The sequence below is a fragment of the Micromesistius poutassou genome (genome assembly GCF_964030765.1).
Source record: "Micromesistius poutassou genome assembly, chromosome: 2".
In the NCBI taxonomy this organism is placed as follows: Eukaryota; Metazoa; Chordata; class Actinopteri; order Gadiformes; family Gadidae; genus Micromesistius; species Micromesistius poutassou.
The window spans coordinates 6,780,244-6,797,763 of record NC_140272.1 but is presented as its reverse complement, the minus strand read 5'-3'; the positions used below and the strand labels follow the sequence as shown (position 1 = coordinate 6,797,763).

Below are 17,520 nucleotides of genomic sequence, written 5' to 3'. Positions count from 1 at the left end.
ACCTCACTAGGCCTTGCTTATCAACTTCTCCATCATGGGTCGGCCTTAATGATTTTAATCTTGGCTCATTTATTAATCTTATGAACGCTAGGCCGGTATTTGTATGAGTAAGGGCGCTCGTGTCCTAATTGAAGAAAGTGTATTAGTGAATTAGGTAAAAAAAACAAAAAAAAAAACTAGACATTATGATGAATGTTAATCTAAAACGTTTTTGATTTTGTATTGGATTACAGACCTTCTCATGGGTTAGATAGGCCTAAATTATATGTTTTATTCCTATTATTTAAGCCTACCACCATTGAGTTGAATCCATATTGTTGTCAATTAATTAATGCTAACCCCTCTGGCAGACAGAGAATAATGAACAATGACACAATGATAGATGAGAGACTAATATATATATATATATATATATATATATATATATATATATCCCCAGTCCCCACAACCCTATCCCCAGTCCCCACAGCCCTAATTGTTACCGCCTTAATTATGGGGACACAGTTATCCCCCCCCCCCCGCCCTCCACCATCAGCATCCCCATCCTTCTGCTCCCCCCACCCCAACCCTCCCCCTCCTCACTGCTGGCGCTGCTTCGAAGCTCATAGCCTCACAGCCTCGGAGCCTCATTAGCCTCATAGCCTCAGAGCCGGCTAACAAGGTAGGCATCGCAGGGGGGTGCTAGGAACGGTGCCACTGTGAAGAGCGAGAGAAGAAGAAAAAATCGACTAAAAAGCCAATTCTGGAGGAGGGGCGCTGGGCTGGAGGGCTTCCGCCCCCCCCCAGACCCAGTTTATTGACTCGCTAATTGGAGGAGACGCTGGGAGAGAGAGACTGGGGGAGACGAGGCTGGGAGAGAGGAGGCTAGCTGCGGTGACCGCGAGACGAGAGGAAGAGATGCAGACTGAAGCACAATGAAGCTGTTGCATCGCCGCTGCCGAGAGATGCTCTCCTCCACCTGAAGAGCACCGGGACAGTAGAAGGACCACCGCATCCCGATGGACGTTTCGCCGTGTGGACGGTACCGGATCCGCTGGGGACATCGCCTCACACACACGCCGTCGACCGGAGACCTCCGCCGCCAGACGCGTCGTGACAAGTGAAGGATTTTTTCCCCGTCCCTAGCTCCATCCGTGGATTCTAGTTTCACCTGTTTCCTCCCCTCGCGTCTTCATGGATGAACCGCGGGTGTTTTTCGGCGCGTCCTCCGCGCTGGGCCATGTGGGATCACACTGAGACACAGAGCCAGGGTACAAGACGTTTCACTGGGATTTCTCCAGAAGCGAATGAAGGTAATGCTGGGAAGGAGAGCCCCGTAGTACGAGCCTTCATTCACACTGAAGCCTTTCCTTTTTAGAAACGGAACATCCTCAATGCGAGCTGTTGCATAATTAGAGTCTCCCGGGTCTCCGGCATCAGAGAGCCTTAATTGTCTCTCATGTCTGTCTGCCAGCTTTGTGGAGGCTGCAGAGAACTGGGTCTCTGACCGAATGACCCGCAAAGCCGAGAGAGCCAAAGGTTATGAATGAGTCAGTGCAGACTACAGTAGTGGTGCGGTGCTACGGCTCCCAGAAGGTGTTAATGGCCACTGACCCTGAAGCGGCCAGCCTCACAGCGTAGTAGCACCGTCAGCACCGTCAGTGTAACAGCAAGCAGAACCTCGTGAGAAACAATAAGTACGCCAAAAGCCGTATTTTTTGCATCAGATATAATTAACAGTGCAGAATTATCCGCCCGTGCGTGTGGTCATTCACCTGTTCTCAATCTCCTTCCCGCTCCAGCCCGGCCGCTGCCGGCCATAGCTATGCTCCGTCGCCGCGGGTGATCGCTTCGTTCCTGCGTGCTTCCCGTCTTCTGGCCACGATGAGCAACTCAAGTATCACCCCCAAACGCAACACCTACCTGATCTCCCTCACACTGGTCAAGCTCGAGGCGCTGCCAGACGGGGAGCAGGAGGAGGACCAGGACCTGGACCAGGACCTGGACCTGGAGACCCCCTTCCCGGGAGCAGACCCCACAGGTCCGGAGCTGGACCCTGAGGAGCCGTGCCGGACCGCCCCTGGAGAGGAGGAGGCCGATAAAAGTGAGGAGGAGGAGGATGAGGATGAAGAGGAGGAGGAGGAGGTAGAGGAGGAGGAGGAGGAGGAGGAGGAGGAGGAGGAGGAGGAGGAAGAGGTGCCGACCAACAATGGCGGTCTCCCCCCGGACCCCGTGGTCCGGCCCCCCCAGGCAAGACCCCCGGGGAGCCTTCAGCTCAGGGAGGCCTGCTTCTGGGCCCCGCCACCCCCCCCGCTCAGCGACTCCATGAGGGCCCTCGAGAGGGGCTTCTTCCCCGAGGGCGGGGTCCGCGGCCGGGAGGGGGCCCGGCCCAGGACCGAGTTCTACCGGGACCCCCCCAGGCTGTTCCTGAAGCGCGAGGATGGGGGCGACCTGAGCAGCAGCCAGTCGCTGCAGCGGTGCAGCGCGCCGGCCTCCGCCTCGCCGCAGGCCGGCCAGCGGCCCCCCGAGGTGCTGATGAGGTCCCACGTCCCGGCCGAGTCCCTGTCCTGGTGGGAGAAGAGGGAGGCCCGCCAGAGGCTGCTGGCCTCCGTCAAGACCCTGGACCGCAGGGAGAACCGCTACGGGGATCCATCGGCGCGGGCCACCACGGCCACGCTGGGGCCGTACCGGGCCTCCTGGGCTGACAGCGACACCAAGGGCACCCTGATCCGGCCCGGGTTCCCGGCGGGCGCGGGGTACCCGGGCCTGGTCGGGCCCAGGGATCCCCCTTCCGCCGGAGACCCCCGGTTCCAGGCGGTGTCCGGGTCCCTGCCCCCTCCACCACCCCCTCCTCCGCCCCCAGCCGCGCCCGGACCCCCCCCTCAGAGGAAGGGCAAGAGCCGCACGCTGGACTACAGCGACCTGAGCGGCCTGGGCGAGGACCCCCGGCGGGGCGGCCCGCGAGCGCCGGCCCGGGACAGGAAGATGCTAAAGTTCATCAGCGGCATCTTCACCAAGAGCACGGGGACCGGACCGGCGGTGCCCGCCCCCCCCAGCACCCTGTACCCCCCTGTGGAGCGGTGCTCCAGCGAGGACGAAGGTAAACCCACTGGGGTCCCAGCTCAGACCACTGGCCGTGTGTTCGCTGTAGTCACTGGATCCCCTTCAGCCCGCTAGCAGGCCTACAGGTTTACAGGTGGATGGTTTATACTGTAGACGTGAAGCCTGTATGGTAGTGTTAGCATGTCTCCTCTCCACCCGGTAGCTTTAGAGAGAGGACAGCCTGTATGGTAACGTTAGCACGTCTCCTCTCCACTCTGGTGGCTTTAGAGAGAGGACAGCACGTCTCCTCTCTACCCTGGTGGTTTTAGAGAGAGGACAGCACGTCTCCTCTCTACCCTGGTGGTTTTAGAGAGAGGACAGCATGTCTCCTCTCCACGCTGGTAGCTTTAGAGAGAGGACAGCCTGTACGATAACATTAGCACGTCTCCTCTCCACCCTGGTAGCTTTATAAGATGCCAGCCCAGGGATGGCTCCTCATTGGGTGGAGGTCCCGCATTAGGATGGGTGGCTGTCTGACACCACATAAGACCCCCATCAATGGGGCCTTTCAGACACGATGTAAGTGCGATATAAGCGCCGGTCCAGACGTAAGCTAGGACCTCGAGTGCAGATGCAAATCAAAGACTAGGATGCAAATGAGGTGGAGTGGCTATTAAGCAGTACGGAGCTCTGGCTGTTTATAGAGAGAACACATAAAAGCAAGCAAATGAGTCTGAGAGGCTTTAACCAGCCCAGACAATGTTTTTACTTACCTTTAATATGTTAAAAGTACCGGTAGAAGATCACATTCTGGATCAGGTTCAGAAGCACAGTGAGGAGGTAATGAAGTGACGTCTCACATTGTGTTGAGCTGCTGACTCAGTGTAAGACTGTCAAGTAGTGCTTCTCCATCCAATGTATACATATATACAGTTTATTTATATATTTATATATATACTTCATGATAATGGGTTATCGACAACCAATGTGTTGCCTGGCTGTCTCTTTGCTTCTCGTATGTGATCTAAAGCATGTTGTTGTCTTTCTAGCAGAAGACCTTAAACTTTGATTTGAATCCTAAACATTAGAGTATTCATTTCTACTGTAAGTACGGTGTAGATGACAGCAGCCCAGGTAAAGTGCGTACCTGTATTTGATTGTTTGTATGAGTCAGTGTTAAAATAGGAGTATCAGATTTAGTTGTATATTATCTGCTCTGATTGGGCCGGAGGAGAGAAGCGTGAATAATTAGGTTGAGCAGAGACAGCCGGACCGCAGGAAGCGCGAGCGGGCAGGAGAGAGGCCACTTCCTGCTCAGAGCGGAGTCTCATCCTCCAAATGGAGCTCATTCATTCAGATGTTTAGCAGCAGCATAATAAGGACACGTTTCAGTGTGTGTTTAACACACTGAGCGTGTGTTTCACACAGTTAGTGTGTGTTTAACATAGTCAGTGTGTGTTTAACATAGTTAGTGAATGTTTAAAACCGTAAGTGTGGATTTAATCCAGTCAGTGTGTGTTCAATACAGTTAGTGTGTTTAAAACAGTAAATGTGTGTTTAATACAGTTAGTGTGTGTTTAAAATAGTAAGTGTGTGTTTAATACTGTCAGTGTGTGTTTAATACAGTTAGTGTGTGTTTAAAACAGTAAGTGTGTGTTTAATACAGTTAGTGTGTGTTTAAAATAGTAAGTGTGTGTTTAATACTGTCAGTGTGTGTTTACTTCAGTTAGTGTGTGTTTAATACTGTCAGTGTGAGTTTAATACAATTAGTTTGTGTTTGATACATTTAGTGTGTGTCTAACACAATCAGTGTGTGTTTAATATCATCACTGTGTATTTAATACAGTTAGTGTGTTTAACACGGTTAGTGTGTGTTAAATACAGTTAGTGTGTATTTAACACAGGTGGTGTGTGTTAAACACATCTAGTGTGTGTTTAATACGGTTCTTGTGTGTTCAATACAAACCATCGGTGTCCCTGACAGGGAAACATGAGTCGTTTCACATGTACTACATTTCCCAATTGCAACAGAGCATTACCTGCTTACACACACACACACACACACACACACACACACATGCACACACACACACACACACACACACACGTACACATTATCTACACACCTACAGTACACACCTACTCACACACACACACACACACACACACATTCATTGATGTCAAATTCTCTCACACACACACACACACACACACACACAAACAGACACACGCACACACATAAACACACACGTTCTTTGATTAAAAAAATTCTCACACACAGACACGCACACACACTCCTGCTCCGTCCATACCATGCTTTATTTCATAGTGAGCCGCGCAGGAGGCTTCTGGAAAAATCAGTTGCCATGGCAACAGCCATCCCTGAGTGGTGGGTGTTTGGAGGTCTATGTGATGCCGCTGACGGACGGGTGGCATGGGGGATGTGAGGAGGAGGGAAAAGCCCGCAAGATGGCGGGCGGGGGCGGGGGTGGGGGTGGGGTGGGGGGGGGGGTGCTCCAGTAGCCCCCGTCGTTCTCCAGCGGCCGTCTGTCCTCTCCACCAAAGGTTAGACTCAGGCGCCTCAGCCAATCACACGCTGGGAGCATCTCCCTGGTCTTTGGCACGAGCCCCGTTTTAATAATGGCCGTATTGTTGGGGTCGTATTTTAGAATCTCCACATCCTTTAATCTACAGGGGCTGTGACTGTAGCCTGGAGGGTCAGGGTGTGGAGGTAGGCTCCTCGGTTCGCTGTTTGACTACCAGAGCTGTTAAGGTTTATATGTGGGATTGAACCCGAAACCTTCTGCCGGCCTCTGTTTCAGTCATGTTCCAGTCGTGTTTCAGGCTTACAATTCAAATGACAACTCTTCTGAGCAACATTCACCTCCGATTCGTCAACCTTCTGGTAACCAGAAGGTTGCTAGTTTGACCCCCGGCTCCTCCTAGCGTGTCGAGGTGTCCCTGAGGAAGACGCCTCACCCTGACTGCTCCCGACGAGCTGGCTGTCGGCTTGCATGCTTGACACTGCTGTTGGTGTGTGAATGTAGGCATGAATGGGTGAATGTGAGGCAATATTGTTAAAAGCTTTGAGTGGCCACTGTTTAGAAAAGTGCTGTATGAAGGCAGTCCACTTACCATTTACCATAAGAGCATCTGAGGTTCAAGGCTGGTCATCAGTAGGAATTTAGAGTCCTGCTCTGTTGTGTACCATGTTTCCAGAGGGCATTCTGCTGGTGATCTGCCCGTGTTGTTACTGCCTGTCCAACAATAATAATGGATTTTCTTAATGAAATTACTTGATTGATTCACCTCATGATTCGATAATGTACATTATATATCTATCCCCAGTTAGCCCATCGATTCAACTATCGATTCCATACAGTGCGTGTAACCATTTATAATTAACCTCATTGATGTATACCGAAGAGAAGCTACAGTAAATATATTCAGATATACATCCACATACACAGTCTGTATACATGCATACATACAGTATAGTAAATCTAACACCTGTGAGCTGTGTCTTATTATATGTTGTACGTCCTGGCACTTAAAAATATAGGGATGTGAATAACTCAAATTTTTCATGGTCGAATAATCAGTGGGTGGTATGAACGAATAATCGATTATTCGATGTGTGCCGACATTCACAAAGGCAGCCATGGATCATCGGCAAGAAATCACTTAATATCTTAAATGCAAAAAAACTAACTTTAACAGTGATCAGTGTTTGTGTTGTATGCATATATATTAATATTTATGCTTGTGTATTGTGTATATTGTTTTTCTGTACATGATTAACTATTAGTGCTACAGAACCAACATTAGTTCAGTCCGTTAATTCTTGTTTATTTGAATGGGAAAAAATGTTAACGGTCCAAATGTTAAAAATCGACTTTGACCCTCAGGAACGAATAATCGAATAATCGAATATTCTGACCCATCCCTAAAAAATAGTACTTTTCATCGTGTAGCATCTTATCCTAGCTATCTTTGTTTGTGTATGGGGAATGGGTTAACCTAGTGATTGTTAGTGGTTAGTGGTTCTATGAACATCCTTACTGTACCGACAGTCGTATATTGTTGTTTCTTTCTTTTGACAAATGTACTAGTTGTAAGTCGCTTTGGATAAAAGCGTAAATGCCCTGAAGGTAAACATCAATGTCTGCCAGCCGGGGTGGGGTGGGGGGGGGGGGGGGGCATGGTGCTGCAGGGGCAGGCTGGTAGCTCTCAGCTTCGATGGTTCCACCAGAGAGGAGGAGGACGAGGGCTTGGTTGGGTGGAGGTTCAAAGGGTGTGTGGCTTGTAGCTCACTCAGCTCACCTCCTCAGCAGAGGGGAACTAATGAGCGCTTACGGCTGAGGGCGGTGAACTCTTACATTTAAAAGCTGCGTAATCCACCGCTTGGAAAGCTACGATACGGCAAGCATCAATGATTTCATTAATCTCATTCTGTTTGGTGATGTTATTTTACCGGAAACGAGAAATGACACACAAAGCCATCCTCACAATGCTCACAAATGCTTCTTTCTTTCTTTCTTTCTTTTGTCTTTCTTCCTCAGCGGCGTGTGCCAGTCAGGAGTGGACCTTTAAGCAGACCGTCCAGGAGCTTCACCTGGTGAGAGTCCAGACAGCGGGACACGGGCAAGGGCGGTCTGGAAACAGATCCCTGATAATAACGTCAGTGTGTATGTGTCTGTGTGTGTGTGTGTGTGTGTGCGTGTGTGTATGCGTGTCTGTGTCTTTGTGTGTGTGTGTGTGTGTGTGTGCGTGTCTGTCTCTGTCTCTCTCTGTGTTTGTGTGTGTCTCTGTGTGTGTCCGTGCATGCGTATGCGCATCTGTGTCTGTGTGTGTGCGTATGCGCGTCTGCTCGCGCGCATGCGTGTGTGCGCGTGCTTGTGTGTGCGCGTGCTTGCGTGTGTGTGTGTGCATGCACGCTCCCCAGGGGGTGCTGGGAGGGCTCTGCAGTGGAAAGTCTGCCCTGGTTCACAGACACATGACTGGGAGCTACTTGCCATCGGAGAACCCTGACGGTTCGTACTCGCAACCTTGATCTGTCTATTCTCTGAGACACCGGGCCTGGTGTCCCACTAAACATAATGAGATGTAAAGAAGCTCTGCTCTATTTCTGGCCCCTCCAGGGCGCCAGTACATCAAGGAGATGCTGGTGGACGGCCAGAGTCATCTGCTGGTGATCAGAGAGGAGACAGGACCGCCAGATGCTCAGGTGACTCCAACATGGCAACGCATGTGAGCTTCTCAGGCCGCTGTCTTGTGGCTGTAGGACAGCGGTTGTCAAACTTTGAGAACCACTGTCCTTTTGCAATGTATAATATAATGTATGTGCGTTCTATTTGGCAGTGTTAATATGAATATTAAAAGGGTGCAAATACTCTTATTTAGTGAGAAACATGGGCCGTGGCTTCATGCAACTGTTGGCTAATTTCTCCCCTCAAAAGAAGCCCAATGCCAGGGGAGGGTCAGAGCATGTAGAGGCGAATCCCATTAAAATATATTCCTCCTGAAACTGATGACATTTTGGTGTTTCTGGATGCACTTTATTTTTCACAGATGATCCTTTTCTCCTTGTTTTCAGATTTACTTTCCAACCCCTTGTCCATTTTCTTGATTTTCTATTGTCTAGCTTTCAAAATTGAAACTTGCTGAGGGGTGAAAAAAAAAGATAGTTAGATTTTCTTTCCCCCGGCACCTGTCCAAAGTAGCCCTCGGGGTACGCGTACCCCCATTTGAGAACCACTGTTGTACGGACGTCAGCTCTCGAGTCCCCACAGAGCTCCCTGTTCCTCCATCTGACCTCTGCCCTCTGACCTCTGCCCTTCCCTCTGCCCTCTGCCCTCTGCCTTGCCTCAGTTTGCCTGCTGGGTGGACGCGGTGATCCTGGTGTTCAGCCTGGAGAACGAGGCCAGCTTCCAGGAGGTGTACCGCAACTACCACCAGCTCAGCTCGCTCCGGCCCATCGCGGAGATAGCCTTCATCGTGGTGGGCTCTCAGGGTGAGAGAACTGCCCGACTCCACTATTAACGGCATGGAAACCCTGTGAGGTTTCAGACTAAATGCTACATTTGAATGAGACCAGAGGGTCTCATTCAAGTAAGTGTTTGTATGCACTTAAGAAATAGTACTTAGCATTGTGTAGCATCTTATCATAGCTGTCTTTGTTGTACACAGGGAATGGGTTAACCTAGTGATTGTTAGTGCTTGGCACTTGGTTCTATGAACATCCTTACTGTACCGACAGCGACATATTGATGTTTCTCTTTCTCCTGACAAATGTGTTTATTGTAAGTCACATTGGATAAAAGCGTCTGCTAAAATCCCTGAATGTAAATGTAAATGTAAATGTATGCTGACATTGCAGATAAGATCAGCAGCAGTAACCCGCGGGTGATCGGCGACGCCCGGGCCCGCCAGCTGTGCTCTGACGTGCGGCGCTGCACCTACTACGAGACCTGCGCCACGTACGGCCTGAACATCAACCGCGTGTTCACCGACGGTCCGTTCCTCCCCATCGCCCGCCATTCATAAAATTAGAGATGTTTTCCGATGCCATTTTTTCCTTCCTGATACCGATTCCGATTCCTGAACTTGAGTATCGGCCGATACAGAGTTTATACCGATGCGGCATCCAGCATTGTAACATTGCCGTCCATATGGGCAGGTGGGGCAGCGAACTACTTGCAAAAGCATGCTCCCAAAAAAATTGTTCTCCAAGTCTATTTTTAATAATGTGATTGTCACATTAACTATCTATAGTTTCTGTAGGCTTTCTGACTATTTTTGGACTGTTGACATCACATTTTGGATAATGGTGGCGATTCTAGTTGAGTTTAATGTGTCATGCAATGTTGGGCAGCTCAACGACCGCGTTCCTCCGTGTGTTTATCGCATAACCCTGCAGGCTGGCCCTACACACCGGGTACACACCGGGTACACACCGGGTACACACCGGGGACAGAGGCTTGCAGGCCAATGCTTAGCTTTTCTTTTCTTTTTTTCCACAGCTGCTCAGAAGATCATGGCGGCGAAAAAGCAAGCGGCGCTATTGGCCTCCTGCAAGTCCCTCCCTAACTCCCCCAGCCACTCAGAGGGCTCCACGCCGGTGTCGGGGGTGTTCCCCGGCCAGGTGAGTCTCCGCCTCCCCCGCTCTGTCGCCTCCCTTCCCCTCTCTACCTGCGGCAAGAGGCTTGAACTAAAGTTGTATAGATACACATGCACATACACAATAAAAATACACATACACAATACAAGTACACAATACAAGGCAAGGCAACTTTATTTATCTAGCTTTTTTCATCCATGAGGTGGACTCAAAGTGATTTACATAGAAACATCGTCATACAATAAAATGTAATAAAATAAAAAATTTGAGTCACAATACAAATACAAACATACAATACAAAACAATACACAAACACACACTACAAATACACGATAAAAACACAATACTCACATACAATACAAATACATGTGGGCATACATGGTACATTCTAGCTCTGACCCCCCGCCCCCCCGCCCCCCCGCCCTCCAGGCCAGTAACGGCGGTCAGAGCAGCGACTACTCCTCCTCGCTGCCCTCCACGCCCGTCATCAGCCACAAGGACCTGTGCGCTCGCCAGGCCCGGGGGGAGCGGCCCGAGGACGGCTCCGCCCCTGCCGCCGCCGCCCAGCGCAGCGCCGCCCCGCGCAGACGCACGCCCCGCTTCACGGTAAGGGCCCCTGTCAGTAAGGGCGGTAGGGGTGTAACGATACACAAAAGTCACGATTCAGTACGTACCTCGGTTTTTAAGTCACGGTTCGGTATGTTTTTTCGGTACAGCAGTTTTTATTATTTTATTTTTATTAAACAATTGGATTTTGATTAGATTTATTAAATTGTATCAAACAAATGCCTTACACAAATGGAAAGACATCAAATACAATTGAGGATAAAAACGTCCAGGACTTATTTCCAATGTGGTCCTCTACACAAAACATCAGGACAAGACAAGACACTCACAGAGTGGGTTATAATCAATAAAAACTTTATAAAAAAAAACAATTTTATTACTTTTTTTTTTCGGTACGTACCGAAATAAAACGTGCATCGAACCGTTAGACCTGTACCGAAAACAATCAGTATGAATGAGTGTATTGTTACACCCCTAAACGGCGGTGTGGGTGGGTTGTGTGTTCAGGGCCGGTGGGGCCCCGCTTCAGGGTAGGGGCCCCTGCCCTAGGGGCCGCCGGGGGGGGCCGTGTTCTGTGAGTAACGGCGGTGTGGGTGGGTTCTGTGTTCAGGGCCGGCGGGGCAGCGACTCCAACCGGAGGAGTGCCGACAGCACGGGGGACCTGGGCAGCGGCCGTTCCATCCCCGTCAAGCAGGTAGGGGCGGGGGGGGGTGGGGTGGTTGGGGGCGGGGCGGGAGGGGTGCTCCAGGGTGGGGGGAGGGTCCCCTGAGGAATGACCTCACTTCACTAATGCACATTAGATGTGCAGAATCCATTTAATTCTGTGCAGTAATCACTTATATCTAAATATATATATATTTTTATAACAGGAGATGAATAGATGCAGTCTCCCGGCACTCAGTCCTCCCCTCCAGAGTGAGGTCCTGTTAAAGGTCTCTTTGTGCCCCCCCCCCCCCCCCACCAGGGCTTTCTGCTGAAGCGCAGCGGGAACTCACTGAACAAAGAGTGGAAGAAGAAGTACGTGGCTCTGTCCAACGACGGCATCCTGTCCTACCACCCCAGCGTCAACGTGAGTCAGCAGCCACAGGCCAGAGCCCGCAGCGCATAGACACACGAACACAATACACATACACATGCACAATACATATACACAATACACGTACACAATACACAATACACATACACATACACATACAGAATACATATACACGATACACGTACACAATACACAATACACATACACATACACATACACAATACACAATACATATACACAATACACAATACATATACACAATACACGTACACAATACACAATACACAATACATATACACAATACATATACACAATACACATACACATACACAATACATATACACGATACACGTACACAATACACAATACACATACACAATACATATACACAATACACGTACACAATACACAATACACATACACAATACACAATACATATACACAATACACATACACATACACATACACAATACAGATACACAATACATATACACAATACACGTACACAATACACAATACACGTACACAATACACAACACACATACACATACACAATACACAATACATATACACAATACACAATACATATACACAATACACGTACACAATACACAATACATATACACAATACACAAATATTATACACATACACAATACACATGCACAATACACAATACAAAAACAACTACACAATTCAAATACACAATACAAATATAATACACATACTAATACACAATAAAAATACAACGACACAATACACATACACAATACAAATACAAAAATACAATACAAATTCAAAACAATACACATACACAATACAAATACAAAACAATAAACATATACAATACGGTCCACAAAGATACGTTTAAGTGTGTGCTATGATAGCCACTGTGTGATGCATTCTGGGCCGGCTCCACTACAGGACTACATGCTGAACGGGCCGGGGAAGGAGATCGACCTGCTCCGCGTCACGGTGAAGGTGCCGGGCAAGAGACCCCCCCGTGCGGGTCCCCCCTGCGGCCCCCCGCTGGGGGTCAACGGGAGGGCCAAGGAGGGGCCGGACGTCACCCACCCAGGTCAGGGCGGACCCCGCCAGTCAGGAGGTGTTCTGTATCTAGTGGGCGTGGGGAAAATAATCGATTCTTCGATGCATCGCGATTCTCTCTAGAACGATTCCGCCTTGATGCAGATAAGTTAATAATCTGAATTTTTATCAAAATAAAATTATTATTATTATTATTATTTTTATTTTTTTATTCAATTTGTTTGCCTACTACAACATTCTGTTCGCCTGCTGCAGAGCGCTACAGAAAACTCTCCTTTCTGCCTGCGGGTTCTCTGCACAGAGAACCGACTTTATCTAATATGAAATATTAGATAAGGTAATTCATCTGTTGATTGTGTTTAATGATCATCACAAAAGTAGGAAGTGATTAGCAAACTGAGTAGCAAACTCAGATGTATATCTATTTTTGAAAATCATGCATGGAAATGTGCATAAAAAAAATTGGTGCATCGAGATGCATCGATAATCGTTTTAGAATCGAATCGTGGACCCCTGATTTCAAGATGAGATGAGAGTTGAGATGAGTATGGATGTGATGTCGTGGAGGGCAGGAGGGAGGAGGGCAGCTCAGGAGGCAGAGCAGGTTGACTTGTAACCGGACGGTTTCTAGTTCGATCCCCGGCTAATCCTAGTGTGGAGCAAGACACTTAACCCTGACTGCTCCTGACGAGCTGGCTGTCGCCTTGCATGGTTGACTCTGTCGTCGGTGTGTTAACCGTTGTAAGTCGCTTTGGATAAAAGCTTCTGCTAAATGCCCTAAATGTAAATGTAAATGTAGTCGAGTGTTGAGGGCATTCCTCCCCCAGCCGCAGGGTCCTGGGTTCCAACGCCACCGGCTGCAGTGGTCTCCCTGCACTCGCCCTTGAGCAAGGTGCCTAGCGAGCCCTACTGCCCTCCCTGCTGGGGAAGTACCTGATGCGTGGAATTTTATGGGGGCGGCATGTGGCTCAGGAGGCATGTGGCTCAGGAGGTAGAGAGGGTTGGCTGGTAACCGGAATGTTGCTAGTTCAATCCCCGGCTCCTCCTAGCTGAGTGTCGAGGTGTCCCTGAGCAAGACACCTCACCCTGACTGCTCCCGACGAGCTGGCTGTCGCCTTTCATGGTTTACTCCGCCGTCGGTGTGTGTATGTGTACATGATTGGGTGAATGTTAGGCAGTATTGTAAAGTGCTTTGAGTGGCCACTGGTTAGAAACGTGTGATATGAATGCAGTCCATTTACCATTTAAAGGGCGCTTTGTTCTTGGACATGTGTCGGTAGATATGGAGGGCGTGTCCAGCTCATCGTCCACAAGGGACGCGGCCGGGACCTCCCCTCCATCAGACAGGAAGAAGCATCGCAGGAAGAAGAGCCTGAACCAGAAGGGGGACTCGGCTGCCGGCCAATCAGATGGTAACGGTTCAAATTCATGACCTCATTTCCTGCTGCCGAGATCGAAACCTAATTGATAATTGCAAAGCCAGAAGCAATGAGAGTAAAGAGTAATGAGGTTTTAATGAAGTTTGACTAATAGTGAACTGCTGTCTGTACTCTCCTCTCTCCTTCCTTCTCTCCTCTCCCGGATATTCTGCAACATTTGCTATTGTAAGCCAAGCGAAAAATGTGGAAACTAAAAAGCTTTGGCAGCTTAAGAAACGTAAACAAAACAGGTAATGCAGTTATGTCCGTCCCTCTTCCCCTTCTGTGACCCAGCCATCTGTGTGCTTGTGTGTTTGTTGTTTTTGTGTTGCGTTATGTAACAGTGCTCATTCTCTATACAAAGCTTTTTCTGCCTTGGTCCAGCCCCAGCACATCTCTCCATTAATTCATATTACTGCACTCATTGCTCCTGTGTTCAAAACAGTCATGTCAAGTTGTTTGCAGTCATTTCTTACCAACCTGCAACTCAAAGGATTCAACATGCCTTTTTTTAAACATTTTGTTTATGTGATAGTAAAAAAGCTAAGAATAAACAGAATTCATGGTTTTAATGTATTAAATCAGGCAATGCCCATGCTCTGTGACACCTAGGCCTGCTACAGCCCCCATTACATCCTCTATGCTCTACCATGTATCATGCATACGTTGTGAGCATGCTTCAACAATTGTCCTTGTTTCCACGTTAAATTTCCCCGCTGACATTCTAGGGCTGCTAGGATGGAAAAAAAATCATCATCACGAATATTTTGGTCAATTTTGAAATCACAATTATTCAAACGATTATTTTTGAGTTTTAATTATTTTTTAATTTAAACAGCATTTTTCTGAGAACTTTGAAATTTATCCTTAAAAAAATACACAAAATGTTCAAATAGAAAATGTCCTAATCGAAAATAATGTCCAAATATGTATCCAGATGTTCTGCAATTTCTATAAAACATTTAATGAATAACATTAATAAAAAATAAAAATAAATCATTGTATTAGCTGGGAGATCGTCCCTCAGCCCTGCCGCTTTCCCCCACCTGAAGCCTGTGTGTGTTCTGTCCCGTCAGAGGAGGACAACTTTGACTTCCTGGTGGTGTCCAGTGCCGGCCAGACGTGGCACTTTGAGGCGCACGCGGCGGAGGAGAGGGACGCCTGGGTGGCGGCCATCGAGAGCCAGATCCTGGCCCGCCTCCAGCTCTGTGAGAGCAGCAAAAACAAGGCAGGAGGAATTCATCACGCCACGCAAACACCTCCACAGCCCCCCCCCCCCCCCCCCCCCCCGTCGGCCGTTACCAAGATTTAAGGGCTGATTATGGTTCCACGTCGACGCAACGCAGCGACCATGCAGACGCTGTGACGCAGTCGTGAACCTTTATGGTTCTGGGTCGGGTTTCAGTAAGCGGACAAAATCACAGCCCTTGCTGCTGTGTCGCCTCGACGGAAGGTTACAATTTTTTAGGAGCCGCACGTCAGGCCATTGCGATGGACACAAGGAGGGTCCGCAAGGACGTAAGGGGTCCGTAACCCCCTTGCGTTGCGTGAACGTGCGACCATAATCAGGCTTTGAGTCCTCGTATATGGAATCACAGCAACGTCTTTCACTGAACTTTAGCACTTTTTGCCTGAATATAACATTTCACTCAAAGTGTGTGAGACGGGATGAAGGTTTACTACCCCTGGCAGACGGCCCCCGGGGCTGTCAGGACGGCTCCTCTGTGTGTGTGTGTGCTGCTGCCTCCTTTGTTCTCCTCCTCAGCCTCTCTCCCCTCGTCTGTCTGCAGATCCGCAGCAACAGCGGCAGTGAGGCGGAGGCCCTGCAGGCCATCCGCAACGCCCGGGGGAACAGCTTCTGTGTGGACTGCGACGCCCCGAGTCAGTCCCACGGCCTCACCCTCTGTCTCTCTGACAATATTTACATTAACATTTACATTCTGGAAGTTTAGCAGACGCTTTTATTTGAAGCGATTTACAATAAGTACATTTGTAAGAAGAAAGAGAAACAACAATACAGTGTATCGCTGTCGGTACAGTAAGGATGTTCATAGAACCAAGTGCCAAGCACTAACAATCACTAGGTTAACCCATTCCCTGTATACAACAAAGATAGCTAGGACAAGATGCTACACAATGCTAAGTACCAGGACATACAACATACAATAAGTGCGTACATTAAGTACCAGGAGGTACAACATACAATACCTGCGTGCATTAAGTGGCATCTTCTCCTGTCGCCGTGCGGTCCGTCTCCCAGTCTAACCTGGTCCTCCCCCTCTCCCCCTCTCCCCCAGACCCCACCTGGGCCAGCCTGAACCTGGGGGCGCTGATCTGCATCGAGTGCTCCGGGATCCACCGGAACCTGGGCACCCACCTGTCGCGGGTGCGCTCCCTGGACCTGGACGACCTGCCCCGGGAGCTGACCCTGGTGCTGGGCTCCATCGGGAACCACCTGGCCAACAGCATCTGGGAGGGCCGCACCTTCGGCCGCCACAAGCCGCTGCCCGACGCCTCCCGGTGGGTGGGGCAGGGTGGGGTGGTGTTGAGGTGGTGATGATATCGTTTTAAGGTGGTGTTGAGATGGGGTGGTGTTGAGGTGGTGTTGAGTGGTGTTACGGTGGTGTTGGGGTGGTGATGATATAGTTTTAAGGTGGTGTTGGTATAGTGTTGAAGTGGTGTAAGAGTGGTGTTACTGGGTGGTCTGTAGCTGTTGTCTGTGTGTTGTTCTCCTCGAGTAAAGAGAGCATTCAGCTGTTCTGGTGTCAATTAGGACTCGATTCTCTTGAATCCCTCTGATTCTGAGTCTCGTTGAGGCAACATTGTAGTCGGGTGAGGATGAATTTAACGGCACAATGCAACAGCTGTGATGAAGGAGCTGAAAACCGTCACACAAAATCTTCATGACTGATCCTTTTAACGCCAGTGTTGTCTCTCTCTCCCTCCCTCTCCCTCTCTGTCTCTGTCTCTCTCTCCCTCTCGGTCTCTGTCTGTCTTTGACGGTCTGTCCCTATCTCTCTCTCTGTATTTCTCTATCTCTCTTTTGCTGTCTGTCTGTCTGTCTCTGTCTGTCTGTCCTTCTGTCTGTCTGTATATCCCTTTCTCTCTGTCTGTCTGTCTGTCTCTCTGTCTGTCTGTCTGTCCTTCTGTCTGTCTGTCTCTCCCTTTCTCTCTGTCTGTCTGTCTGTCTGTCTCTCTGTCTGTCTGTCCTTCTGTCTGTCTGTCTCTCCCTCTCCCCCCCCCCCCCCCCCCCCCCAGGGAGGAGCGTGAGTCCTGGGTGCGGGCCAAGTACGAGCAGCGGCTGTTTGTAGCG

At 49.2% G+C, this 17,520-nt stretch overlaps 1 protein-coding gene across 1 annotated transcript in view; it reads left to right on the top strand.

Moving 5' to 3' along the window:
* Positions 1–998: 998 nt before the first annotated feature.
* The window catches only part of LOC311339350 (arf-GAP with GTPase, ANK repeat and PH domain-containing protein 1-like), a gene marked incomplete at both ends in the record, with an annotated part of 18,421 nt that continues 1,899 nt past the window's right edge, over positions 999–17,520 (top strand). The window contains 19 exons of the mRNA XM_084464728.1: positions 999–1,021; positions 1,782–1,920; positions 2,230–3,079; positions 7,584–7,639; positions 7,967–8,054; positions 8,163–8,248; positions 8,893–9,034; positions 9,401–9,535; positions 10,044–10,165; positions 10,571–10,747; positions 11,319–11,402; positions 11,673–11,777; positions 12,667–12,820; positions 14,070–14,201; positions 14,399–14,458; positions 15,284–15,435; positions 15,998–16,088; positions 16,505–16,727; positions 17,466–17,520. The exon at positions 17,466–17,520 is cut by the window's right edge and continues 252 nt beyond it. Coding sequence (XP_084320854.1) covers positions 999–1,021; positions 1,782–1,920; positions 2,230–3,079; positions 7,584–7,639; positions 7,967–8,054; positions 8,163–8,248; positions 8,893–9,034; positions 9,401–9,535; positions 10,044–10,165; positions 10,571–10,747; positions 11,319–11,402; positions 11,673–11,777; positions 12,667–12,820; positions 14,070–14,201; positions 14,399–14,458; positions 15,284–15,435; positions 15,998–16,088; positions 16,505–16,727; positions 17,466–17,520 — 2,874 coding nt within the window. The remainder of the gene's footprint in view (positions 1,022–1,781; positions 1,921–2,229; positions 3,080–7,583; positions 7,640–7,966; positions 8,055–8,162; positions 8,249–8,892; positions 9,035–9,400; positions 9,536–10,043; positions 10,166–10,570; positions 10,748–11,318; positions 11,403–11,672; positions 11,778–12,666; positions 12,821–14,069; positions 14,202–14,398; positions 14,459–15,283; positions 15,436–15,997; positions 16,089–16,504; positions 16,728–17,465) is intronic.